The sequence below is a fragment of the Aspergillus ibericus genome (assembly GCF_003184845.1).
Source record: "Aspergillus ibericus CBS 121593 unplaced genomic scaffold BO80scaffold_58, whole genome shotgun sequence".
Classification (NCBI taxonomy): domain Eukaryota; kingdom Fungi; phylum Ascomycota; class Eurotiomycetes; order Eurotiales; family Aspergillaceae; genus Aspergillus; species Aspergillus ibericus.
Window position 1 is genome coordinate 51,574 of NW_020292156.1, and position 26,437 is coordinate 78,010.

Here is a 26,437-nt window from a genome sequence, read left to right on the forward strand (position 1 = left end):
CTTCGTGATATACCGATCTAGACACAAGTTAGCACTGCACAAGCCATATATCCTATCACACAACACATTATTCATCAACAGTGCGATCATCACCAGCACCTTAAATCCCAAACGAAAATGAACCCCATCACCAACTGACTCTTGGGCATACTGGACCCTATCCACTTTGTACCCATCACGTGACAATATTCACCAAACCACGCAACCCAGCAGATAGTCAAACAACACTAAACCACCAGATACCAAACCCAACACCTTCTTCCCTCCTCTCAATAACAAGATCCAACTTACCTATAGCAATCCCTATCAATATGCCCAACCAAACCAGCTGGTTGACCGAAAGAACAAGGGCGAAACCGGAGCCCAAATGCAGAAGAAAGGGGGTGTGGCGGAAAAAGAATAACGGAAGAGCAGGAAAATCTAGGGGGGTATCAAGGCAGAGGTCAAATAACAGAAACCATGTTCGCCGTCCTTATTATATCAACATTCTATAACTGACTAACAATGGAGAATGGGTCAGGCGTTTGAGCAAACGTTCGATTAGAGTTCCAGATTAATCAATCGGATCGGATAGTGTCACGGTGGATCAGCCGCGGAATATTGTTTTCACGAGCTTCCGATGGGCTCAACGATTTGCACGATGGCTGCATTCCAATGCACAAGAAGATATCAGACAGGCATTCGGAGGAGCTACTTTTAAAGCATCGTGGTGCAAAGTGTTCTAAGGCGCGTAAATGTTCAAAATTCTTTATGTATTGCCATGCTAGACTAAATGCAATATCTACTTTCGCTCATATTTACACTGATGCAAATGCATTGACGGCCAACTTACAGACCGAACTGGGCCTTCAGAGCATCGCCGAACCGCCGGATGGCTTCAGTAATGCCTTCCGAGCTGGCGGAGGCAAAAGTAGCGCGGAAGAACATCTTCTCTTCGTGGACACCATCAGCCTTGAACCAGCTGCCTCGCGAAACGAGGACGCCATTGTCGACGGCAGCAAGGAAGACCTCCTCTTCAATGGATTCACGAGTCTTGCCGGAGGCAAGGCCAGGATGCTTCTTCCAATCGACCTCAATCCAGTGCTAAAGTGTGTCAGCCGATCATCAAATCAATAGCCCATAGGGATCATATACTTACAAACATGCCTGCTGCCGGGGGGATCCACTGCGCAATCTCCTGAGGAAGATACTTTTCACACGCATGCATCATTGAATCTCTGCGGCCGGTGTACTGCATACGCAGGTTGATCAGCCAGTCAAGGTATCCGGAATGACCCCAGTGCTCGTCAAGGAGCTTGTAGAACACGAGCTGCGAAATACCAGCCGGGTTCTGGGCGGAGGCCTCGCAGTTCCGAATGAACCGTTCCACCACCTGCTCGGAAGCAACAATCCAGCCAGTTCGTGATCCAGGAGACAGAACCTTTGAGAATGACTCCACGCGAAGCACACGCCCGTCAACGTCCAGGCTCAGGTAAGACGGCACGAGTGACTTGATGAACTCGTCGTGAGAGGCCGGTGGCGGGACAGGCTCGCTATCAGCACCCGCATAGGGCTGCATCTGCAAGAAGTAGTACGGCTCATCCTCCACGATGTACACGTCATGCTTCTGAGCGACCTTGTACACAGCCTTACGTCTCTCCACTGACTGCGTAGCACCGGTGGGGTTCTGACCGGTCGGGATAGTGTACAGCACATAAGGCTTACGGCCACCCCGGGTAGCCTCATCCCAGTTGCTCAGAACCTCATCGAGCGATTCAGGCAGCAAGCCCTCCTCGTCCATCTTGATGGCCGCCACCTTCAGTCCAAGCGGAAGCGCAGTCTCCTGAGCGCTCGAGAAGGTGTACTCTTCCATCATAATGTAGTCACCGCGGTTGCAGAGCATGCGGAGTATCGTATCCCACGCGAACGTGCTACCTGCGGTCAAGCAGCATTGCCAATCGGCATAGGGCGGATTGTGAATGAGCTGACAGTATTAGCCTACCACAACAGAGCAGTTCTTCATGCTTGAACCTACCTCGGTGTGTTCCGTCACAAACCTAAGCAACTGGGGGGTTCCCGTGGCCTGTCCATAATTGAGAGCGACCTCCAGGTCTGATCATTTCGTTACTTAATAAGATCCAGCCGATTGGCGAGGAAAGTGCAACTCACCAAAAAGACCCTTTCCATCACGAACGTCACCCTTATTCGCATGCAGAACGGTCCCCTCCGGGGCGAACTCGGGCGCATTCGGAACCTTGACGGAGAGTTGCTCAATAGGAAAGTATTCCGGGGAAGGGAGACCACCACCCAGCGAGATCAACCCGGGGGTTTTGAGGTACCGCGCAGCACCCTTCAAGGTGGAACTCTAACGAGGAGTTTAGTTTCCATGTTCACCTCCACCACAGTATATGAGCGGACAAACCTTCCGGGACTTCGACTCGATGGAAAAGATGTCTGGTGGGGAATCAGCGGCTGATGGGAACGGAGATGACCGGGCGACTTACGGTCCCAGCGTTTCGACTGAGGCTTGGTGTAGCAGTACTAGACAAAGCATTGCAGGTTAGTCCTTTGCCACAATGGGATTCTAGCTTCTTTGACAGACGGCGATGACATACAGGGCTCTTGAACATATCACTGCTCGTGCCAGGAGCGACCCCAGTAGGGATCGGTGCCCCCTTGGCTCTCAGGGCAGGGATGGCATCGACCGTCAATGGGCCGGAAGCGGCAACCGAGCCCACGTTGCTCGAGTCATTCTCCACAGCGGAGGGAGGGCTCATTCTCGGATCAGGGGTCTGATGGAACACAGAGGCGGATTGTGGAGGACAAGGTAGTATTCGGGATGCACACAATCGGCGCACAGGCAATCGAGCGATGATATAGAGGACGGGGGACAGCTGATGGCGAAATTGAAGGGGAGAATCGAGTCACACACGGCCGTCCGCTTTTTTGTCCGCTTAAATGGGCGGACCGGTTCCGCCGAGGAACCATTGGATTCAACGTCGGCCGCCATGCATCCACGCAAGCGAAGCACCCCAGAGCTGATTGGAAAATCCTGAACAATCAGATCCATCTGAGGAGCTTCACCGCGTTTTCGTTATCTAATTGCCCGTGAGATACCGCGCGCGATGTGACGCTGTCAGTCACAGGGCGCGGCGGACTGCGATAACGTGATTGGTAATTGCAATACATGGCATGTATTGTCGGGGCCCTGCTCCGCACCACCAAGGGAGCTGCATTCGACGACAGCATCATTGGTTGGCCTCCGGAGAGTGGTGCACGGAGTAGCAGGGGGTTTCCAGGATGCCATCCAATGGGCAAAAGATCGTCATTGCCTGCAGAGCCAAGGGTACTTGACTAGAATGCGAGACGCCTTGAGGGAAGCAAGGACCAGGACGGTTCGGTCAATACAGCCGGGTGACAACCCCGCGCCTAGATAAGGATATCGCCGGGATCGGAGCGGCTTATCGAGATAAGAGTCGCCAGATCACTACGGTGTACGAACGGCCAATGTAGGTGGAGGAGCGACGCGTCAACTCCAGTTACCATGACAGAGGGATTCTTTAGAATGGGAGGACATGCCTGTCCGGCTCCAAGGAACCCACGTGGCAATATCGAGATACGGGCTAAGCGGGTGTCTATATATAGGACATCGGCTACTAAGCACTTAGACAGGAAAGAAGATGAAGACATTGCTGTGAAGATGATACACCTAGAATACTGGACCTTGATTACACCGGCTGTACTCCGTACAAGAGCGTATGAATTGTCCATAGTCACTGCAGGCAGGAGCACATGCTCAATAGGGAAGGCACGTCCTGCTCCAGCTGACTAAGGCCCGGCCCTCTCCTCTTTTACGCTCTCACTAAGTTGGAATGCCTTCTAGCATCACGCCATTCGGTTCTTGATCCCAACCCAGTGTACCCATGATCTATCACTTCATCTCCTCACCAAAATGAAGTATTGCAAACGTTAGGGATCTAGAAGGCCGGAAGCCACCTGGAACTATCCTCGCCGACGTGGGTGGCATTCCCCCCACCCCTCTACCAGAGGCTCCTAAGCCGGACTTCAGAATACTAGCCAGCTTGAATTGGAAGGAGAGCATGCGCAGACAATGCTACATCTCACTCGATGTGACGTGCTCTGAAATCATTCTAGTGATCTCCGCATGTTCAGCTCGATCTGCTTCGGGGAGAACGTCCAAGTGGACAGAGTGCTAGCCATCGTCCCAGGCCAGAATGAACCACTTCTCTCACACTGAGATCATGCCCAACTACTCTGCTCTATACACCTCTTCTGGGGTTGTCACAAAATGGGGTTATCACAAGCCAATGCCTTCCCCCGAGACTATCCGAGGGAGACCGCAGCTGCTGTACCCCAAGTCTAGATCAACAGTATATCCTCGATGGACCTCAGATGAACCAACTAGGATCCAGAGAATCCCCTCATGACATTTATCGTACATAACACCAAACTCCCCATGATGAAGACAGTGTCACCCCACTCCCTAATGTATAGGCAGATGAGACCCTGGAACATGTACCCGAAAGTCAAACTCGGGATCTGGAATCTGTACCCCTCAGATTTAACCAAACTCTGCGAGGGGAATGCACCACATAAGGATTTGTGTCATGAAACATCATGGGGCTTTTACCATGGCTTGATGCTGCCACGAATCTATATAATCCCCTTCCTGCACCCAGACTGGGGCTCATCTCAAGCAACGAGCTTTCACTTTCTCCTTAACTCTTCTTTGCAGAATCAATTGCATCAACCGGTTCAATCAAATCAATCAATATGCGTGGAAAGGTCGCCATCGAGGAAGCCTTCGAGCTGAAAGACGCCACCGGCGAGATCGAGGCCCAGGCAGCCCTTTACATTGCCCCAAATGATGTCGAACGTTACAAGCGACAGATCGTGTCGATCACGGACGAGCGCTTGGAGCTATCCGACAAAAATGGCATTGGATACACCATCCTCTCCTTGACCGTCCCAGGTATCCAGGGCATCACAGACCAGAAAGAGGCCGAGCAGAAGGCCGAGAAGGTGAACAATTACATCCATGACCAGATCAAGGGACACCGCGACAGACTGGGAGCATTTGCGGCGCTGTCGATGCATGACCCCCGCCAAGCAGGACAAGAGCTCCGCCGCTGCGTGAAGGAGTTGGGTTTTCACGGGGCCCTGCTGAACGATGTTCAACATACCGGAAAGGGGGACGACGATGAGCCTCTCTTCTACGATCAGCCCGACTATGACGAGTTCTGGAGGGTGGCTGTGGAACTGGACGTGCCGGTCTATCTGCATCCTGCTGCACCTTTGCGGGATACCGTGAACTATCGACAGCTCTACGAGGACCGGAAGTATCTCGTTGGCCCACCACAGAGCTACTGCAACGGGGTCGCGCTACACCTGATGGGCCTGATCAGCAACGGAGTGTTTGATCGGTTCCCTAATTTGAAGGTCATTGTTGGACACATGGGCGAGCGGATCCCGTTTGATTTCTGGCGCATGAATCACTGGATCAAGAATGTGGAGCAGCCTCTGGCCCAGAAGAACGGCGATACCATTTGCGAGAGGGAGCCACTCGAATACTTCAGGCGCAACATCTACATCACTACCAGTGGGCATTTCTGCACTCTGAACTTGCGGTACCTGTACGAATACCTAGGCGATGAGCGGCTGATCTTCAGCGTTGACTTCCCCTACGAACGGATGGAGCACGGCTGCAGCTGGTATGATGACGATGCGGAGAACATCAAGAAGGCGCTGGGAGGACGAGACGGATACCTCCGCGTTGGCCGGGACAACGCCAGAAGGTTGTTTAAGCTGAGCAAGTTCAAGGACTGCGATGCGCCTGTTGCTTGAACACGACCAGCAGCACATGTAGCTTGAAGGGATTTGACGGCTTGGGCATTTGTTTGGATTTACTCTGCGTTTGTCTGACTGTGGAGATGAGTTGAAAAGCAATCTGGTTTGCATGCGTTTGGTCTTGTTGAGTCCTAATTTGATGGCTCGCTGTGCTTAATTAATCATTACAAACAGGTCAATTGAGTGTTCGTTCTGGCTGGTGCTGACCGTAAGAGCTACATATCTTTGTATCTGTATTTGTCGTACTCGAATACCTGCTCCTACAAGCTGTGTCATGCGGTAACAAGCTGTAAATACGCCAAACGAAGGGTGTTTACGGCCACCAGACGTACCGGAGGCCCCACGAACATACATACTTAGTACATACATTCATCCCGATGCTTAAATTATTTTACCTTACGTACTTGTATTACTGTTCCTTGGCGAAAGGGATCGTGAGTTCTAATTGAAAAATGAAATTGGTTAATTGAACGTGTAGATGGGTAGATAGGTAGATAGATGGCTAGTCAGATACATCAACTAAGTCAAGTTTGATATATGGAGATCATAGGCGCAGTGTTGATAATGGGGAGGATCACAGGCGCGATTGCGCGACATACTTCCCCTGCGTACCGTCGAGTTGAGCTTCCAGGACGGCCGAGGTACCGTTCTGCACGCTTTTGACAGCCTCGGGGAGGAGTTTCTGGAGCTCGGCGACGGTGGCTGCCTGGGCGCCCCAGAATGTGCCGCCGGATGCGGCTTTTGCGATGCCCGGGTAGTCTGGGGTCGGGGCGAAGGAGATGTTGAGGTCTTCGTTGGTGGCGCGGGAGCCGTCGCCGTTGGGGTGGACGAGGAGCATGCTTCGGCGCGGGGCGTTCCAGCCCTTGTTGTTGAGGACGATGGTGAGGATGGGAATGTTGTAGCGGCGGGCGACCCAGTAGACGGAGCCCGGGACGGAAAAGAGGTATGTGCCGTCGCCGACAATTTGGCAGACGAATTTCCCTTTGTTGGGGCCGCCGTGTTGGACGTCGGTAGCGAGTTTGATGCCGAGGGCGCCGCCGCCGGACCAGCCTAGACCGCCGCCGCCGCAGTTGATCCAGGATTTGGGGGCGGTGGGGGCGAGTTGGTCGGCGACGATGCCGGTGAGGGTCACGGATTCGATGGCCCAGATGGTGTCTGAGGGGCAGGTTTGGCGGATTTGGCCGAGCAGGAAGGATGCGTTGAGGGGGGCGTTGGCTCCGCCCGGGGGTGGGAGAGCGAGGGTGCGGATGGCTTGGCGGGTCTTTTGGAATTCCGCTTCGCGACGCTGGCCGCGGGCGAGGTTTTCGCTCGAGTTGATAGTTTGTTGGATGGGAGCGTTGGAGGAGATGTATTCGTTGAGCTGCTTAAAGGCGGTTGCGGACTCGGCGCGGAAGGTCGCGATGGTGGGAATGTAGGAGACGGGGATTTGCTGCTTGAGCGGGTCGACATCGACGTGGATGATCCGGGCTGAATCGGAGGGCTTGCAGAGAGTCGGGATCCAGGGGACGTCGCAGTCGGCGACGAGGATGAAGTCGGCGGTTTTGATGGCGTCGTGGACGCCGAAGCGCATTCCCAGATAGGCTGGGTGGTCGCCAGGGAAGCACAAATCACAGCCGCCAGTGTCGAGGACCCGGATGCCTTTGAAGGTGTTGGCTAGGGTGACCAGCTCCTGGACTCCCCGAGCTTCTCGGCCGGAGTAGCCGACAATGACCAAAGGCTCTTTGGCGGCCGCGAGCTCCGATGCGATCAATTCGACGCCCTCGGATGGCAGGGCAGACGGGGCGACAGACACCCAGTTGCTCTGGTTCAGGGAGTAGGGAGTTATTTCCTCCTCCATGACCTCTCGAGCACCCACCAGATAGACCGGTCCCTGGGGATCACTGGTGGCGAATTGGAGGGCGCGGTTGACCATCTGCTTGATGTTCTTACCCGATCGGATTTCCGCGGTGTAGCGACAGTATTGTGAGACAATTTGCTTCTGGTCGGGCACATCCTGGATCCAATGGATGTACTCGGTGCGCGACCCGCGCATCTCCCCCTCAATGGTGTAGGGGGAGAGACCAGCGAAGATCAAGACGGGAGCACGGCCACAGGAGGCATTGTGGATGGCCGCCCCGAGGCCCTGGGTGCCGACATCGACGTGGACGATGACACACTGAGGCTGGCCGGTCAAGCGGGCGTAACCATCGGCCATGGATAGCGCCACCATCTGCCAAGGAGGGCAATGCGGGGTTAGTGTCCGTCTGGGCACCGAAGACAACCGGAGCAATCAGCTCACCTCGTTGGGGCAGGTCACGATCTTGGGGAACTCGTTGGGCTTTTCCTTCTGACCCTTGACCATGGCCTCCAGGATGGAGGGGTGGTCAGACCCTAGATTAACAAAGACATGGGTGACCCCGGCCTATAGGGTTAATTAGTTGGGAGCAGAAAGGATCACCCATTCACTCACCTCCCATAGTGCCTCGAAGAAGGCAAATGACGCGGTGTAAACCCTGGATTGGTGTCAGCCAAATAGGCATGGTGAATCGAACCGAGGTCGATTGGGGATGGAGAAACTCACATCGTCGCAGTTCAATTGGCAATGATGTATGAGAGAAATTAGATTGAAAGCAACGAGAATGCGGAGAAGATGGGGTCGTAGATTGCTAAGGGCGGAGTACTTAAAAGTGCCAAACATCGGGGTCAAGTCCGAGCCTGGGGAGGAGAATGCGCCAGGGGAGGGCTTTACACCGAGGTTAAGTAGACCCCCGATTGGTGATTGGGAGACTGTCAAAACCGCTCGGACACTGAGGTAAGCCGTTTGAGTTCGAACACGACGAACTATGTATGCGCAATGCAATACTCCGCAGCGCTATGGCCGGATATGGCAGTTGCTACGGCGATAGTCGGCATTTGCATGCAGACCGTCAATTGAGTCAATTCACTCGCAGTCGAGCAGTAGCGGAAATACGATGTCTGCTGTTGAGAGCATCTCATCCACTCAGCCCTATCCCACCAGGGAGGAGCTTATCACCAAAGCCAAGTTTGTGGTCGGTGGATCCGGTGGATTCAATCATTCGAGTGGCCACGTTCGAGGACGGGCCCGATGACGTCGTGCCCGCCAAACCCTCGCTTCCGTCAGTCATTTTCACGAATAAAAGACCATGTTTATCCACGTAGCCTGGCCGGCATCCATGCTGATGTCGTCGATGATTTTCCTTCGACGCGAATGGGAGACTGAAAGTCGAATGCTGCCCTCCGATACGTCATTGCTCGTAGTAGGCAGCCATCATGGCGGCGCCATTTCGGCCCTGGAGCCCCGTCAGCGAATCCACTTGGATGCCCCTTTTTAAACTGTCGGGCGCCGTCTGCTCCCTGTGCGTGGCCTCGATTGTGTTTTGGTTTATTCGTCAGCCCAAGAGTGCCAACCGAGTCCGCACCACCATGATCTCCGATAGCGTCTACGAGTTCTGTCACGACGACAAGACTGTCACCTCCGAGCTCCTGCGCGACCCGTCGCAATCAGGCCCGAAGGTGTTTGAGAAACTGTACCACGAACGCAAATCGAAAGCACATAGCCACGACTCGAAGGAGTCGATCGATGGTGCCGAGAATGAACTGAAGAAGGTGGTGGAGTGTGGAAATTGGGGCAACTCTGAACCTAGCGAACTGTTCCTGAAGGTTAGCCAAGCTTCATACCACCCAATCGGTGGTCCTTCTTGCACGGGAGAGTTCTGACCGACAGCCAAGATATACCACGATGCCCTGTGCGCGCTGGACAAGAACCCGATGGCTGGTGTGGTATCGCCTCCGTTGATGGGCAGTCATGGCGTGGTGCCGTTGACGATCATTGCGCCTCTGCCCGATCTGTGCCGGCACATGGCCAACTGCATCGTGCGGGCAGAGAAAGAGGTGTTTCTGGCCACCAATTTCTGGATTCACTCGGATGCCTCCACCCTGGTGACGAATGCTTTCCGCGAGCTGTCTCGCCGGGCAGGCGAGCGTGGCACCAAGGTAATTGTCAAGATGGTGTATGATCGTGGGGATCCGCAGCAGCTGTTCGAGAATCACCTGCCGGTGCCCGAGAAGAAGTACACTAGCGAGAAGGTGCAGCTGCCATCGTCCGAAGAAATCCCCAACATCGATCTGCAGGTGGTCAATTACCACCGGCCGATCTTTGGGACCTTTCATGCCAAGTTCATGGTGATCGATCGGCGGATCGGGCTGCTGCAGAGCAGCAACGTGCAGGACAACGACAACCTGGAGATGATGATCCAAGTGGAGGGGCCCATCGTCGACGGGCTTTACGACACCGCCTTGATCTCGTGGGGTCGCCCTCTCGAGCCTCCGCTGCCCATGCTCGCCTCCCCAGCCACCGGCGCCCCCATTCCTTGTCACTCCAACCAGCAGCCCGACTATGATGCCCCGGATCCGGGACCTCTCCCGGAACTCACCGTGGACGAGCACCACTATGACCCGGATATCCGACGTGAAGCCCAGCGGATGAACGGGCTGCTTCTGCCCCGAGACGGCGAAACCATGACCCAAGCCGTGACCCGTCGTCTCAGTATGCCATCCTCAATCCAGAACCACAGAAGATGACTGACTTGGCTAGATACCACTATTCAAACTGACATGACTGCTGACGCCCCGGAGAGCGACCAAGACCCTATCATGGAACCCTATGTTGTCCTCCCGCCACATGATCCTTTCCCAATGGCCGTCGTGAATCGCGAACCCTGGGGTGGTAAGTACATTCTCCATATCCCTCTTACTATCGCTAACAAGGTCAGCCCCCAATCACAGCAGCATCCACACCCCTCAGAACAGCTGCTTCCTGGCCGCCATCAAGAATGCTCAGGAATCGATCTTCATCCAGACCCCCAATATGAACGCCGAGCCCATCGTCGAGGCCCTCATCGAAGCCATCAAGACCCGCGACGTCATTGTCACATGCTACCTGTGTCTGGGCTACAACGACGCCGGCGAATTACTTCCGTTCCAGAATGGCACGAACGAGATGGTCGCCCATCGGATGTACAAGGCCTTGGATACCGATGAGCAGCGCTTCCGTCTTCGGATCTTTAATTATGTGGCCAAGGATCAGACAAAACCGATTCATAATAAATTCAAGCGGCGGAGTTGTCATGTCAAACTGATGATTATCGATGAGAAGGTTGCAATTCAAGGTATACCCGTCCCCTTTAACGCCAGAATCCTTAAAATGATGTCGATTAACGAATCAATGTACAGGAAACGGCAACCTGGACACACAATCCTTCTACCACAGCCAAGAAGTCAACCTCCTGCTCGACTCCCCTCTTGTCGCCCGTGCCTGGCGCCAGGCCATCGACCGGAACCAGAACACGGCATTTTATGGCGGTGTCAGCCCCGAAGACGGCTGCTGGCATGATCCCAATACCAATGATATCCCCGTGGGATCAATCGGAATGAACCCGGGCCACTTTAGTTGGGCCAGGGGAGCCGTTGGTGCGGTGCAGAGGGTAAGAGGGGCGGGTGGATTCTAGAATGCCATATCTCTTCTGCTTGCCTTGGTATTTTGATGCTGTTGTTACGTGTGGATAATCTACTGTTTTGGTATATATAGCGAATTCCAACACGTTAGACATGTACAACGTTCCTTCATTCAGATACATAAATAGAGCCGTACTATACCACTCATCCTACACTCCCCCTCCCCCTCCACCCTCCACCTATCCCAACCCCCCACAAATCCCCCCCCCTCAAATACAAAAATGCCACCCCAACCCTACGACCAACCCATCCGCGACATCACCAACTACATCCACCACCACCCCATCACAGACCCCGACGCCTACGCCGCCGCCCGCATCGCCCTCCTCGACGCCCTCGGCTGCGCCATCGAAACCGCCTCCAAGAGTCCCGCCGCGCGACAACTCCTCGGCCCTATCGTCCCGGGCACCATCGTCCCGAATGGATTTAAAGTCCCGGGCACGGCGTACCAGGTTGATCCCGTCAAGGGGGCGTTTGATTTAGGTGTGTTGGTTCGGTATCTCGATCATAATGATGCTCTGGGGGGGATGGAGTGGGGACATCCGTCTGGTAGGTTCCCTCTTCCTATCCTAACATACATATACCATCTATCCCATGATGAGAATGATAATGACGATGGTGGAATAGATAACATCCCCGCCCTCCTATCCATAACCTCCTACCTCAGTCTCACCCAACCCCCCCCATCCCAGGTCCCCCCCAACTCAACCCCCTCCCCCCCAAATCCAACACTCCACACCCTCCTCTCAACCCTCATAAAAACCTACGAAATCCAATCCCACTACCAACTGCACAACGCCTTCAACACCTACAACATCGACCACACCATCCTGACCAAACTCGCCTCCACCGCCCTCGTCTCCTACCTTCTCGGCCACCCGCCCGCAACCACCCACGCCCTGCTCTCGCACGTCTGGATGGACGGCCATCCGTCCCGGCTGTATCGGTCCCGAGGGACCACAGTGCCGAGGAAGGGTTGGGCCGCGGGGGATGCGTGTAGTCGGGCGGTGTGGTTGGGGTTGCTTGGGGATAGGGCGGGGGTGGCGATGGAGGGGGTTCCGGGGGTGTTGAGTGGGCCTGGTGGGTTCTGGGAGGGGAGGTTTGGGGGTGATGGGTTTAGGTTCCCCGACTGCGAGGGGGGGATTGGGATGGGATGTGAGACGGTCAAGAGGGTGATGTATAAGGTGATGCCGGTTGAGGGGCATGGGATTGCGGCGGTGGAGGCTGCTCTGGTGCAGGCGGGACGGATGAGGGGGATGGGGGTCGGGGTGGAGGAGGTGGAGGGGGTGGAGGTCAGGACGACGTGGGCGGCGGGACATATTATTTCGAGACCGGGTAGAGGAGGGGGGAAGGGGGAGGGACGGGCGGAACGGGATCATTGTTTGGAGTTTGTGGTTGCGGTGGCGTTGGTGAAGGGGGGGCCGTTGGTGGTGGAGGATTATGGGGATCGGGAGGAAGGGGGGTGGGGGGATGATCCGGTCGTGGAGGAGGTGAGGGGGAGGGTGGTGGTCAGGGTCGATGAGGGGTTGACGAGGGATTATCTCGATCCCGGGAAGAGGAGTATTGGGGCTGGCGTGGTGGTGAGGTTGCAAGGGGGGAGGGTGTTGGAGGAGGTCCTGGTGGAGTATCCTGTGGGACATGCGAGGAATCTGAAGACGAGGGAGGAGGTGAGGAAGAAGTTTGTGAGGAATATGAGGTTGATGTTTAGGGATGAGGAGATTGAGGAGGTGTTGAGGTTGGTGGAGGTCGATGATTTGAAGGTGTGTGAGTTTGTGGATTTGTTTGCCAGAGAGCATAGTGACAGTGGGGAGGACAAGGCGAAGCTGTAGCGAAGAAGAATGGTTCCGGACCATATTTCCTATTGGATCTCTAGCATAATAATATTGCAGTCCCACTGCAAAGCAGCAGCCAGAGATCAAGCAACCTTCCCAACTCCCTGCAGTGTCAAATAAACATCTGTCCCCCATCCCCATAAGCTCTGCACCGCAATGCTTCCCCCAAAATACTCCGCATAGGCTCGGCTCAGCGGCAGTCCATACCCAAGCCCGGCAATACTGCTCAGGTGTCCCCCGCTCGATGCAATGGTGTTCAATGCGTCCATGCTTCCATTCTCCGACCCGTTCATCTCGTAGTCGGAAAACGTAGTGAAACTATACGACCAGATGTTCGGCAGCACCTCCGGCGGAATGCCGCCCCCTCGATCTCGGATCCGGATTGTGATGCTCTGTGACGAGGGCGTCCAGCACTTGATAGACTCGTTCGCATCCGCCGTGCCCACTACCGTATCCATCTGGAACCCAACATCAGAATGCGACTGCGGGCCATGACTCCGCTTTCCCTTCTTCCCGGACACGTCGTGGACCGGGTTCGCAGGAACGTCGGGCGCCGCAGCAATCGTCACCTCAATCGGCTCGCTCCCATTGCCGGATTCAATCACCGCCCGGAATGCGTTTTTCAGCAGCTCCGTGAGGATGTATTCCACATGGACCGGGACATGAGCGAAGGAAGCGTCCGGCTGTCCACCGATACGCAATCTGGGACGCACACCGTACTTGAGCTCGCAGATCTCGCCCACAAAGTCCTCGCACGACTTGACGATCCGCGAGGGTTGCAGCGCCGTGTCGATGACCCCGATGTAGTTCGAAGGTGCGGCATCCTTGTTGGTATCGCGTTGTTCGACAGGGACAGCACTAACAGGCTGCGAGGCAAAGTGCAGCGCTAAATGTTGCTCCGCGATCAGCCGCGTGCCGATTCTGGCGCGCAGATGCGTGTCCAGAAACCGGGTTACCTCGACGGGATCGATGTATCGACGGCATTCGAGGAAGCCACGGGCAAGAATAGGGATTGTATTCGTGTGGGTGTGTACGAGATCAGCGAGTACCTCTGCGAATTGGTTCTCTTCCTCGAGGGTGGTGACCTGGCGTTGCTGGTAGGGTAACAGTGTTGATAAAGAGTGAAGGTAATTGTTGTAGATCTTCGATACGTGCGGGTTTGAGACCACGATAAACGGGAGGTTGCGGAGGGCTTCGATGCGCGATGCTAGTCGGGCTGGGAGGAGGGAGAGGGTGAAGTTGGCCGAGGCAAGGAGGTCCTCTTTGCACAACGGCGGGCGTCCATGTCTATAGGCAGGGATTAGCATCGGGATATATACCAACAACTTAACTTGGCCCTGCAGGACTTACTTGAGCAGGTCTGCCAGAGTCAATGGGCGCCGGCGACTGGCTGCGAGACGTGCGACTTCATCATTGGCGCCGTAAGCAAAGGCATGCCGCGAGGACGTAGTTTGTCGGAGTGGCGGTGACGACGAAACAAAGCGCCTCGTTGGAAGGATAGTTGATGAAAGATAAGTATATCGAGACCTAGCACCCCCAGACGAAGTCTGAAGTGCCCGTACTATAGCCATAGTAGAACCTGGCCATCGTCCGGCGGACTTGCAAGAAGACAAGGGTCGATGACCTCACAAGCCGGAGTCCGTGGGGCGTCCGGCGGCGCTCACGTGTCAAGCAGTCAGGCAGCCAGCATTCGCCAGTTAGCAGGACCGCCGTGCCGATAATGGATTGTTCTTTCTTTGTCTCTGGCCACCTTTGTCATTTGTTGCTTCTTTCCCCTGAGCAGTCAGATATGATTCGTCCCAGAAATAGGCCCGTGCCATCCATCCCATCCGTACCACTGGCTTAGATCTAATCGCCTATCGCGGATCACAGCCTCGCTGCCCAAACCCTGTTTTTGCAGGTGATGGATGAGGTCATCCGCTGCAGCCTTGCGCTTACCTGCATTGACAGACTTCCCCGAGAAAAGCAGCAAGGATCTGGCGATATGGAGGTCATTGGTAGTCCTATAGTTTAGGAGAACTGATATTGTATGGTTTTGCAGGAACTATGTTCATTCTGTCCAAGATAACCATAAATCAGGCCATCTTCACATATAATTGTCTTGCTTTACAACATCGATCATGATTCCCACATATGATATATATAACCGCGGGTTCCCATAACACCGAACAAGAGTATAGTCACGTAAAGTGTCCCTCTAAATTACCCATTCTACCTTGTAGAACAAGTTGAAGCCCTCCGGTGTTGTGTTTACTGGGTTCTCACTTCTTGATCGCGCTCGACAGTAACATGCGTGTGGTTTTCCGTCACATATTGCGGCACTATTTCATATTCAACGCTATGTTGATTGTCAGCCAGGCTTGATCTTGAGAGCCGCACAGTTGTAGGGCGCTGGTTAGCCAGGAAGCGTTTTGTCTTACTAGAAGCGCTTGAAGTACTCTGCTTCGTTCAAAATCTTTCCGCCTTTTGAAAACTGTTTCTTGGCCCTGAGGAGGATAGAGATTAATCACGACTGTTTTGTGAAAGCAGGGTTCGTGGTATCTTACGCCTCGTATGTTTGGGGAGGAGCCTCCTTGTCGACAGTGATCTGAGCAGTCGTTAGCATTCGAGCAAGTGGTGAAAGTCCACACTCCACGTACCATGTACGTAGGCATGTTGGATGAGTATGTTAATAAGCGCCGTTCAAAGAAGAGACCTAGAAATATACAAAGTCTGGGGACGTAGCAGTGGATGAGAGATGAAGGTTGGGGTGAGCGTTGCCAGGGTGGGCTAGGAGACCATTTATACTCTGCTGCCGGTAAGTTAGACCGTTAGGCACCCTTTGCGGGGCCACTCAATCTCACGGGCTGATAAGGTCCCCTCTATGGCCGATCGAGGGGGTCGGAGGGGCAGTGGCTGTTTCAGGCAGGGCCTGATTGGAAGCACAGCCATCCCGACTGCAGTCTTTACATGGGGTTGCACATACTACACAGTATTATAGTATCTAGCTAGTAGCTACAGAGTGCTGGCTGATGTTTACATCCCACCGGCATGGCCACTTTGTCACGCAATAGAGACTTGCTGGCCGGAATCTAAGACCACTCGAAAACTGAGCCAGTTGGTCGGCAAAGCCGGCACTCAACCGCTATCACGGAATTGTTCAGAGAAAGTATCATTCACACAGTAGAACGGGATCTCTACTATCTAGTAGGGATGTCTGATTGTACGTTACCACAATCCAGAGCAGCTAGCGGGTGGCGTTGCCATCCTGATAATGGGATTCACAGGGCCGCTCTTCTTCCCCTAGAACGGGCACTATCCCGATCCGGAACTTCATAACCCGAGCTGTACCCAATGACGCACCTCCGATGACGCTATCCCGCGAGGGGCAGTCACGTGCCATGTCGTTATCAGGCAGTGGATGACGTTGAGACAAGAAAAGATTTGAGGAATAACGGGAGGGGTAAAAGTTAAACATAATCACGGGACAGTCTGCGCAAGATATCGCTTGTCATAGGATGTTCATTGCGTTGCTACAGAGTATTGCGGTCATATATCCTTTAGAAACCCCACCTCAATGACTTTCTCAGCTCCCAATCCCAAAGACGCGATCTTCGTCCTGGTGTTGTCTCGAATCCACAGGAAAATCCACAGGACCAGGCGTCGGAAGATGTTCGTTCCCTTCTTGGCCCGCATCTGCTCCTTGCCAGTAATGTAGAGTACGTTATGGGCACAAGCTTTCTCGAGCCGCGCCAAGGGATCGGCAGATTTCACCCTGCTGGATGCCGTGCGCGACTCTTCAACACCCATCGTATCTTGACTTACGTCCCGGCTGGATTGACTGAGGCTCGTGCTCGTTTCAGTTTGACCAATGTGGTGTTCGTTTTCGACCAGGTATCTGCGGACCTGGTCGGTAATGGTACTTGCGAGATTGGGTGAGATAATCTCGTCATTGTAACCATAGCGGACAACCAGGCGGTAGCAATCCGGGATCGCGAGCTTGGAAACCGTATAACGGTCTTCAACGGGAATGGATGGGGTCTCAAGAGGCCGGAGATGGAAGAAAATCATCACCTCAAAAATAGTCGTGAGCCTAAGGATGAACTGACTAAAGACGATGGGTGTTGTCTCGCCAGCCTTGTCGAAGAATATACCCACACCCCGGGTGGTACTCAACGGGGCGCTCTCAAATCGATCGGTAAGACGTATATCGCCGTTCTGGTCCCTGGTCACGAAATGGGAGGTTGGAAAGCGGTCTTCGGCTTCGGCAAACCATTGCTGTTCCTTTCCAAACCTCCAGAGAAGGAAGATGAGGGCGAGGATGGTGGCCACTGCCAGTGTAAACCATGCGCCAGTTGGGACTTTGGTCAATGCTGAAGAAAGGTATGCCGCGTCAAAGCAAGCAATTGTAAGCCAGGGTAGGAAGACAAGATATGGACTCTTGCGCCACACGAATATCGCTACCATAGCGACCATGCACGTGTCAAAGAAGGTTACAAAGATGACGCAGACCCCGTATGCATTTCCAAGAGATGTGGTCTGCATTAGTTAGTGCTCTGTGGGGACGAGTTAGTCTTGCACGCTTACATTGTTGTAGATAGATGCCACGAGGATGGTCCCAACCATCAACAGCCAATTCGCAATGGGAACAAACAGCTGGCCATGAAAGATATCGGAAGTATGGATCACCTTGATCTGCGGGAGGTATGAGAGCTTTATGACTTGTGCTAGGAGCTAAACCGGTGTTAGACTACAGTTGTCGTTGGAGGTGGGCGTCAAACCTGGAATGTAGCAGTGATGATTGCTTGCGAAGCAACGATAGCTGCTAGAATGGCAATCACAAGCGCAGGATAAATGGTGCCCGGAGGCGCTGCGTTGTAGAAGGGATTTGAGTACGCCTCCGGATGTACGCTGATGTATGCTGCCTGCCCTATATACGCCAGAAGCAGGCATGGGAAGGTGTAGCATAGCCAACTTATCTGGATGGCCCGACGACTGAAAGCACCAAGGTCGGCGAAAAGGGCCTCGACTCCGGTGAAAGCAAGCAGAGTACCGCTGAGCATTCTCCATCCCGATTCTCCATGGCGGATCAAGAACTCAAAAGCATACCCTGGATTGAAAGCAACAAAAACCCCGGCGTCATAGTAGACAAGATTATAGATGCCGAACGCAGCATTGAAGCCAAGCCAAATGATAACAATCGGGGCGAAGGCGACGGAGAAACGCGTGATTCCGAGGGGCTGGATGAGAAACAGAATGACGAGGATAGCATCAGTGACTCCGATCACGGTGCCTTTGGATATGTTGGGGGACACGACTTCAATTCCCTGGACAGCGCCTAACACGGATTGAGCGGGAGTGAGCAGGCCGTCCGCAAGAACCATTGTCACAGCCAATACGCCCACCACTTTTAGCAAGCGCTTTGCGAACTTGCTTGTCTCCAGGCTATGTCGAGCGTATCTACTGGCACGCTCAAGATCCGTCGACAGATGTCTCTTCATCTGCACGAGGGAAGCCTCTCGCGGATCGCGGTGGGTGATATTCATCTGGGATTTGGTCAGCTTTGGCTCACAGCCAAATGACTGTGAAATGCAGCTTACGTAGCGACTGAGAAGTGAATATGTGCTGAATGTACCACCCTCTCCATCATTATCCGCCCACAGAATAATGAAGATGTACTTGACAGTCACCATCAAGGATATGCTCCAGATAATTATGGAAAGTACACCAATGAGGTCCTGACGGGATGGCGCTTCGCTGAATGTAGACGAATAGACGTAAAGAGGACTGGTCCCGATATCCCCATAGATGACACCGATTGACTGGTACGCCAGCCAAAACAGCATTTTGCCTGTGAAAACCTATTATCTCTCAGCTTGCATGGTCGTGGATCCGAGTAGTACTGTTGGCTTCTACCTGTTTTTGCTTGAAGTCTGTAGGTCTGCCTAAGCCTGGGTCATCATCTTCGCCAATCGTGCTCGCACCACTAATACTTCGACCCAGGTGGTTGTTCCATGGGCGAATATTGTAAATTGACTCATGGGGATGTTGTGCTTTCTCCTCAATAGCTTCCTGGATTGCGGGCTCCTTTGCGATCGCTCGATCATCATCCATCTTGAGAATTGCTGCGACTAAGATTGGGTCAGGAACGGTTGAGATTCAGAGTCAGCAGTGCTGACCGACCTCCTCAATCCAGGTGCCGTCAGCCAGAGTGGGAATGACTGACACAAGGAAGCTGTAAGACCTTGTCCGATTCACTTCCAGGGCTTCATCCAGTACAGGCCTGCGCACCGGAAAAGACCGTACTTATACTGCTCATATCCAGGTGCCAGGAACTTGCCGTCAACACCAGATTGCTATCAGAGCTTTATCCCGCCTGCTCTTCCCACTGCAGGGGAATCCTACATCGCAGCCATCGGATACGAGCCATTGGCCGCTTTCTGAACTGTCCTGTGTATCCTTATCTCCAGGACGATATGCCACAATATGATAGATCAAGAAAGTTTTAGGTAATGGCCAGATAGATAATGATAATAGATGATCCCGTCATAGAAAGGATATGAGAGGGATTTTTCTGAACCAACCTCTGGCCGTGGCCGTGTATGTGCGGGATTTGTTAGCACCAATGGGCTTCCTCGCGTGTTCGTGATAAGCTCAAGCTACCCCGTACCACATGGCATCGATAATTCGCCCCGACTCGCTGGCTCCAGTGTCAAAGAAATACCTATCGTAGTGCAGTGGTCCAGCCCTCCACGTTGGGATCTCGGAACCGTAGGCGCATATCAGTCACCTGATCCGCTCGTCTTTTCGCCAAGGTAGTAGCTTCCTAACACGGCCCCTTCTGTATGGTAGTTCATGTTCCAATGAGCCCATGTATTTCTCGATACAAATCGCACTTCCGTGATCCCGAATTCTTGACTGACTCGCCGAAACACACTGTTTTTTTCATGTGCGTTGGTCGCAGCAAAATAACATTGACAGATCTTACCGTTAGCCTGGAGACGCTTAATCCTTGAGACACTGGAATCTCTTACCAAGGCATAAAAAGGTCCTATCATATATCGAAGACTGCATCTTCAAGGTCACACACCAATGCATCTTTTCCTTGATGAGGTCTACTGGTAGCTAAAAACAGGTTTTTACGTCTTATGCAACCCATCACTAACAAGAACGGATCTAGTAGTCCTTGATAAAGCACGAAACGCTCTCATGGCTCCGTTTACTCTAGTTAGAATCCATTTAGCGCTTCTCCAAACCGCCGGCTCAACTCTACGCCGCAGATGTGCTCTGTTGGCTGAACAGCGAGTGGGTACAGCGATAGAAACCATATATGCACGACTTCACTAGGCTACCAAGTCTGTTGAAGTGGGCCGATACTCAGTAGTACTGGGGCTTAGCTCCTGGTCTTACCGCTGCGCCTCTTAGGATGAAAAACAACTCCCCACGCATGAATCAAATTTTTGAAATCTACGCAACCACCACAGGGCCTGCAGGCCTTACCTCTCATATAATTATATTTAACGCCCCTGGCGACATTTTAATACCAATTTCAAGGAGTCTTGCCCCCTTGTAATATTAAAATAGTGTCTAGATTATTCCCGTGGCTAGTTTTAGCGGCTAATATAGAAAACTCTGCAGCCTCTAATAATATTATTAGTTTAATATAACGCGTAATCAACTAGTAGTATAATATAAAAGTAATTATTAAATACATCCAAAAAGATTGAGGAAACTTTCTAAAGCTAATAATATAATTTATAAAAATAATCTTAAAGACCATAGAAATACTTATTATAATTAATCTGGATAGCAACCTAAGGCATAAACTAAAAAAGTTAAATAACTACTTTTAGAAAAAATTTATTTAATTATAACACAATATTACTACAGTCAAGATTTAAACTAATTCTAAGAACATACTTAGATCTATTTTTAATAAAAAAACCTACATAAATATAATCCATAAAAAAATTAGATTATTATCTAATATGATAGTATTAATCTCTATTATATAATATACAGCAGAGATGGGGACTTTGGAGGTTTTTATATATAAATTAAATAAAAATAAAAAAATTATTATCAAGTTTACTAATTATTATATTATTGAACGCCTCAGGGCCATAACCCTATTAGATATTATTAGAAAAATAAAAAAAGCGCAGATTATAGTATTACGTAACTATAAATTACTATACTAAATCAAGATTATAATAATAAAATAATTCTAATTAAATAATATTAATTTAATTATATATACCACAGCTAAGGCAGAGATTATACAGAGATATAAAGTCTAGCTAGAGACTTTCAGAAATAAGACTAAAATTAAAATACTAATATATGGAAATATAATAAATAATATCTTAATTAAATCTATTAAGTTAAATAATAAGAACGGCATTAAGAGTGTTATTAAGAATCTAAAAATAAAGAACTATTATAACTAGGAAAAAATAGATATTAAATATATTAATTAATTAAAGAAATATTAAGTAGTGGGCCAGAAGACCTCTTTAATTATAGTTAAATTTATATTATTTATAGATATGAACTAGGCTCTAAGATACTAAATACTTTAGAAAAATAAATAATACTATATTTAGTAATATAATCACGTGGCACATATCAAGTAATATTTTAAATATAATAAATATAATTATATAGAAATCTAATATTTATATAATGATATATATAGTTTTTATACTATACTGTACTAAACTAGACACTATCCTAAATATAATAGTAAAATTATATAAATTAAATATATTAATTATAAGTAAGAACACCTAGCATAAAATAAAACATATAAAATATATTAGAAAAAATTTAATAAAATTAATTAGGTTTAATCTCTTTATAATCCCTATTATTCTAAACTGGCTGGAGATCTTTTAAATCTTTATATAAAATTAAAAAATAATTTAAAAAAAAAGTATAGCAAATATTTCTAGCCTATTTAGTTAGATAAATTAAATTACTATCTAGTAGAAGCCCAGCAGAATCTAAAAAAATAGTATAAATATAAATATAAAAAAACTTATACTATAACAAGCACAGGCAGGCATTTAAAAGATTAGATTTATAGATATTTTTATTTATAAGATATAAAAAGAAAATGCCATACATAAAGAAATAGTAAAGATTATAAGATTTTGTATATAACTAATTTTAATTATATTAAATATTTTTAATTTAATATAACTAAGTAATAATACCAATACTAACACTAATAATAAATAGATTCTAGTATCTAGTGGAATAAAATCCTTATCTTCTAAAAAAAGAAGAATAATAAGAATAATTAATATTACTATTAAAATACTGTAGGACGCCCTGGAGAATATTTTAATTAATTAAAAAATATTATTAAATATTTAGAAAACTAGATATTATTAGGGAAGTACTCTATATTATATAATATAACTATAGCCAGTCTAGAAGCTAAATTATAGTAACTTTCTTTAGGAAGATAGCTATAAAAAAAATAAATATTATTATTTACTAAGAATCTTAGAAAAACTTCTTCTAAGATACTATATACTATCTAAATATAGATATATACTACCTATTATACCCAAAGAATAGAGACAGAATATATATTTATATATATATATATATAAATAAATATACCTGGGCACTTAGGAGTATTAGCTAGTAAACTAAGATTACTAGTAACTTAGGATTAACTATACTAAAATAAGAGAGATAAAGATCCTTTTTATTTATAATATATATAATGAAATCAATACAGGAACAGTAAACCTTATAAAAAAAATAACTTCAATAATTCTACCGCATGGAATATATAATTCTAAAAAACTTTAATCTTTATTATTTTATATAAGATAGATTAGAGATATATACAGATCTAGAAATAAAGAAACTTTTCTAACTAACTAATTAATATAGATTAGAATTACTAAATAAATCCAATATAATAATCTACTTTAGTATAGAAGTTAATATAACCATTAATCTTATATTCATATCTAAGAGTCTGACGGACTGCCTGGTCTAATAGAAATAAATAAATAATATAAATAATAATTTAAATTATTAGTTATTAAGAATAAAGATAGATATATATATATAGACAGCTGAGACTGTCAAGTATAGGAACTAGAAGTATACTAATACTAGTAAACTAGTATTACTAGTATAAGAATAACTTAGAATCTCTAGACTCCATAATCTTAAATTAATAATATATAACTATATATAAATAGAAAATAATATAAATTAGATTATAAATTATCTAATTAATATTATTAATAATATAGTGGATAAGATAATCTTATAAATACACTTAAGTATCTATTCCAATCCTAACTTTATCCTAGAATATGTTAAGACTATATATAAAATACGTAAGACGCGCCACTGCCTAACAGAGACTCCACTATATTATAAAAAAAATATAAAACAATCTATAAATATATAAGGAATAGGAAGACGCAACTTATCTAAAAAATATTTTAAAAAATCTATAGAAACTAAGTATAACAAGTAATGGAAGATAAATAAAACCTTTAATAAATTAGATACTAGATATAGATAAGAAATTAATAAAATAATTAAACTATATTTATTTTTATATATAAATAAAAAAAAGTTAATACACTGGAAGTAAAAATAGAAATATTAAAAAAAATCTTTTTTTTTCCTCCACTTTCTATAGATCTAACTAATATTAATAATTCTATAAAACTACCAGAATTTCCGCCTAAAATCAAGTTTCTAGTAATAACTTTAATTAAAGTATACAAAACAATCTGTAAGATATTAATAAATAAAATACTAAGTATAAATAATATTTTTAATAGAATTCTATATCTCCTACTTCTAGTAATTAAGAAATATTTTATACAACTATATAATATATATTTAATAATAGATTATAACCTCCAACATTTCCAGGAGTTAGTGATAGTTATCTTTTATAAACTAAATAAGAAAAATTACTACAAGTTAAAATCATATCAATCTATAGTCCTACTCAACACGCTCGGTAAAGCCCTGGAGGTGGTCGTAGCTAAATATATTATATATATAATTAAAATTTACTATCTTCTATTTAACTAGTATCTAGAGAATTAAAAAGACTTATCATACAAATAAACCCTATGAGACGGCCGTTCAACGCAACAAAATGAGGTCGTATTGGTGCTAACTACTCTAGAACTTTAAGCATAAGAAGGAAAAAAAGAAAACAAGAAGTATTATAGGCGCTCGCTTAAAAAAATAATAGTAAAGTAAACAAAATAAACTTGGTTATATAATCTTAAACAAGGCCCTGAATAAAGCCTTGAATAAGACTGCTATTATATTACCTCCCTATTTAAATCTAACTATCCTTAGTCAGGGAAATATTATTATTATTATAATTTATAGTAAATTCATCATTCTCTGCGGCTGTAATTTATATGGAGAGTCATTTAAATAATCTAAGATAATCTAAATAATAAATATAAAAGTTATATAAATAAAAAAATATATTTTTAAAATTACTAGTAGGATACCACTCACGGTTATTTTTATTAGAACTTATTTATTTAACGCGGTACTATAGAGTTCTTATTTATAAATAATTTTCTAAGATCTGTTCTACTTCCTATTTAGTATAATTATTAATTTTAATTAAGAAAGTCTAATCTAAGATCTGTCTAGGTAGCGGTTCTAAAATACTATAAAGATAAAGTTTATCAGAATAAAAAATAGGATAGATTTTTATATTATTAGGTAATTAAATTCAAAATATATAACTAATTTTTTTAGTAATAGTTACCAGGCTATACTAATTTTCTAATAATTTTTAGGATAATTATTCTTAGTACTAGTTTCTAGTATCTATATAAATCTTATTATTAATATTAAAATTTATAGGTCAGCACCGTTAGTTAGCTATATAAATTTAAATTTATTAGATAGTTTATATATCTTTCTTTGTTAGCTTCCATATTTATTCTATATAGTAAGTTAGGGTTTAGGCTTACTACTAGTTAATAATATCTATAATAAAGATCTGGAAAAATATTTAATTAAAAAAAATATAAAACTTATATTTTTATTTAATTATAAAGAATAATAGTCCCGTGGACTCTTAGAACAGGATTATAAAAATAAAATTAATTAATAATAAAAATTCTGATTAGTTATCTTAATAATAATTTATAAAAAGAATAAATTTTTATATTATATACTAGTTTATAATTTTAGTCTATCTATCAGTTTAAAAATAGTACGCTATTAAAAGCTTAAACTTTACTTATAGTATATAATATAACTCGTTCTAGAACTTTAATATAAATTATTTTTTTTAATCTGATATAATTGTGTCTGGGGGTCCTGATTAAAAATATATATATTTTAGAAAAAATTAGACTATGTTTTATATAGATATAATCTTTATATATAATATTAAAGTAACTTACTTACTTAACTAATCTATTATAATAAATATAGTATTAAAACTATGATAATTCTTTAGAAATATTTAAAAGTTTATTAATAGATACTGTCCTGGGTGGTCTAAGATTAATAAAAATTATAAAAATTCTAAAAGAAAATTCTATCTTATATTTTTCTATTTATAGATTAGATAGTTATCTAGGTAATAATATATGTCTTAGTTTTAGATATTCTAGTAGTATTAGTATTTTATAAAACTTAATATTTTCGTTCAGTCTAGGTAAGTAAATGATAGTTAGTAATAAATTTTATTTAATAATTAGATATATAAATTTCTATCATCCAAGACTATTAACAGATTATTAAAAAATAGAAATCTATTTTTTAAAATATATTTTTCTTTATTATGACAGGCTCTTTCTCGGTAAGGCTTTAAAAAGAAATAGTTTTAGTTAGTTATTAAAAACTAATCTATAATTTATAGGTATTTCTATATAAAAGTAAGAATTATTAATAATTTAAAAACTAATAAATAAAAGTATATTTTATTCTTTAAATATTTTAGGAATAATAGAATTTACTTATAATATTATATTAAAATTTATTCACTACTATTCTTATAAATTAATATATTTATTAAAGTATTATACTTTCCAGGATAGAATTAGATTAAGAAGTAATATTAAAAAAAAATTTAATTTATTATATTTAATAGATATTTAGTCTTTTAGTAGTTATAAAATACTCTAAAACTCAGTAATTAGTTAGGATATTAAAATAATCTATATATTAGAATTCTTTTAGCTCTAGTTATTATTTTTCTAAGATACAAATAATCGCTAGTAGTTTTTTAT

At 46.3% G+C, this 26,437-nt stretch overlaps 7 protein-coding genes across 7 annotated transcripts; 3 read left to right on the forward strand and 4 right to left on the reverse strand.

Annotated features, from left to right (window-relative positions):
• Nucleotides 1-736: 736 nt before the first annotated feature.
• On the reverse strand, nucleotides 737-2,982 carry BO80DRAFT_416879 (aminotransferase-like domain-containing protein). The gene is made up of 7 exons (XM_025718198.1): nucleotides 2,595-2,982; nucleotides 2,484-2,520; nucleotides 2,402-2,433; nucleotides 2,149-2,344; nucleotides 2,015-2,091; nucleotides 1,139-1,963; nucleotides 737-1,083 (listed from the first exon to the last, which is right to left on the reverse strand). The coding sequence occupies exons 1-7, from the start codon at nucleotides 2,754-2,756 to the stop codon at nucleotides 829-831; spliced, it is 1,584 nt and encodes a 527-aa protein (XP_025570706.1). The 5' UTR covers nucleotides 2,757-2,982; the 3' UTR covers nucleotides 737-828.
• A 1,618-nt stretch (nucleotides 2,983-4,600) lies between these two features.
• BO80DRAFT_228601 (amidohydrolase family protein) lies at nucleotides 4,601-6,044 on the forward strand. Its single transcript, XM_025714440.1, has one exon. It carries the CDS (start codon nucleotides 4,774-4,776, stop codon nucleotides 5,842-5,844), a length of 1,071 nt encoding a protein of 356 aa, XP_025570707.1. The 5' UTR covers nucleotides 4,601-4,773; the 3' UTR covers nucleotides 5,845-6,044.
• A 241-nt stretch (nucleotides 6,045-6,285) lies between these two features.
• Nucleotides 6,286-8,722, reverse strand: BO80DRAFT_391890 (putative thiamine pyrophosphate enzyme). The gene is made up of 4 exons (XM_025717195.1): nucleotides 8,408-8,722; nucleotides 8,297-8,339; nucleotides 8,126-8,248; nucleotides 6,286-8,056 (listed from the first exon to the last, which is right to left on the reverse strand). Coding segments are annotated over exons 1-4 (1,803 nt in total). The 5' UTR covers nucleotides 8,410-8,722; the 3' UTR covers nucleotides 6,286-6,421.
• A 548-nt stretch (nucleotides 8,723-9,270) lies between these two features.
• BO80DRAFT_366427 (IQ calmodulin-binding motif protein) lies at nucleotides 9,271-11,354 on the forward strand (the record flags this gene model as incomplete). The annotated part of the gene is made up of 5 exons (XM_025716249.1): nucleotides 9,271-9,507; nucleotides 9,577-10,393; nucleotides 10,442-10,573; nucleotides 10,620-11,015; nucleotides 11,080-11,354. The coding sequence occupies 5 exons, from the start codon at nucleotides 9,271-9,273 to the stop codon at nucleotides 11,352-11,354; spliced, it is 1,857 nt and encodes a 618-aa protein (XP_025570709.1).
• Nucleotides 11,355-11,582: 228 nt separating this feature from the next.
• On the forward strand, nucleotides 11,583-13,190 carry BO80DRAFT_468616 (putative 2-methylcitrate dehydratase (PrpD); the record flags this gene model as incomplete). Its single annotated transcript, XM_025722947.1, has 1 exon — nucleotides 11,583-13,190. The coding sequence occupies one exon, from the start codon at nucleotides 11,583-11,585 to the stop codon at nucleotides 13,188-13,190; it is 1,608 nt and encodes a 535-aa protein (XP_025570710.1).
• On the reverse strand, nucleotides 12,787-14,946 carry BO80DRAFT_429117 (alpha-ketoacid dehydrogenase kinase family protein). The gene is made up of 2 exons (XM_025720394.1): nucleotides 14,544-14,946; nucleotides 12,787-14,480 (listed from the first exon to the last, which is right to left on the reverse strand). The coding sequence occupies exons 1-2, from the start codon at nucleotides 14,762-14,764 to the stop codon at nucleotides 13,277-13,279; spliced, it is 1,425 nt and encodes a 474-aa protein (XP_025570711.1). The 5' UTR covers nucleotides 14,765-14,946; the 3' UTR covers nucleotides 12,787-13,276.
• Nucleotides 14,947-16,616: 1,670 nt separating this feature from the next.
• BO80DRAFT_228753 (potassium transporter 5) lies at nucleotides 16,617-19,620 on the reverse strand. The gene is made up of 5 exons (XM_025714441.1): nucleotides 19,089-19,620; nucleotides 18,773-19,033; nucleotides 17,954-18,718; nucleotides 17,760-17,906; nucleotides 16,617-17,711 (listed from the first exon to the last, which is right to left on the reverse strand). Exons 1-5 carry the CDS (start codon nucleotides 19,284-19,286, stop codon nucleotides 16,722-16,724), a joined length of 2,361 nt encoding a protein of 786 aa, XP_025570712.1. The 5' UTR covers nucleotides 19,287-19,620; the 3' UTR covers nucleotides 16,617-16,721.
• Between the last annotated feature and the right edge of the window lie 6,817 nt (nucleotides 19,621-26,437).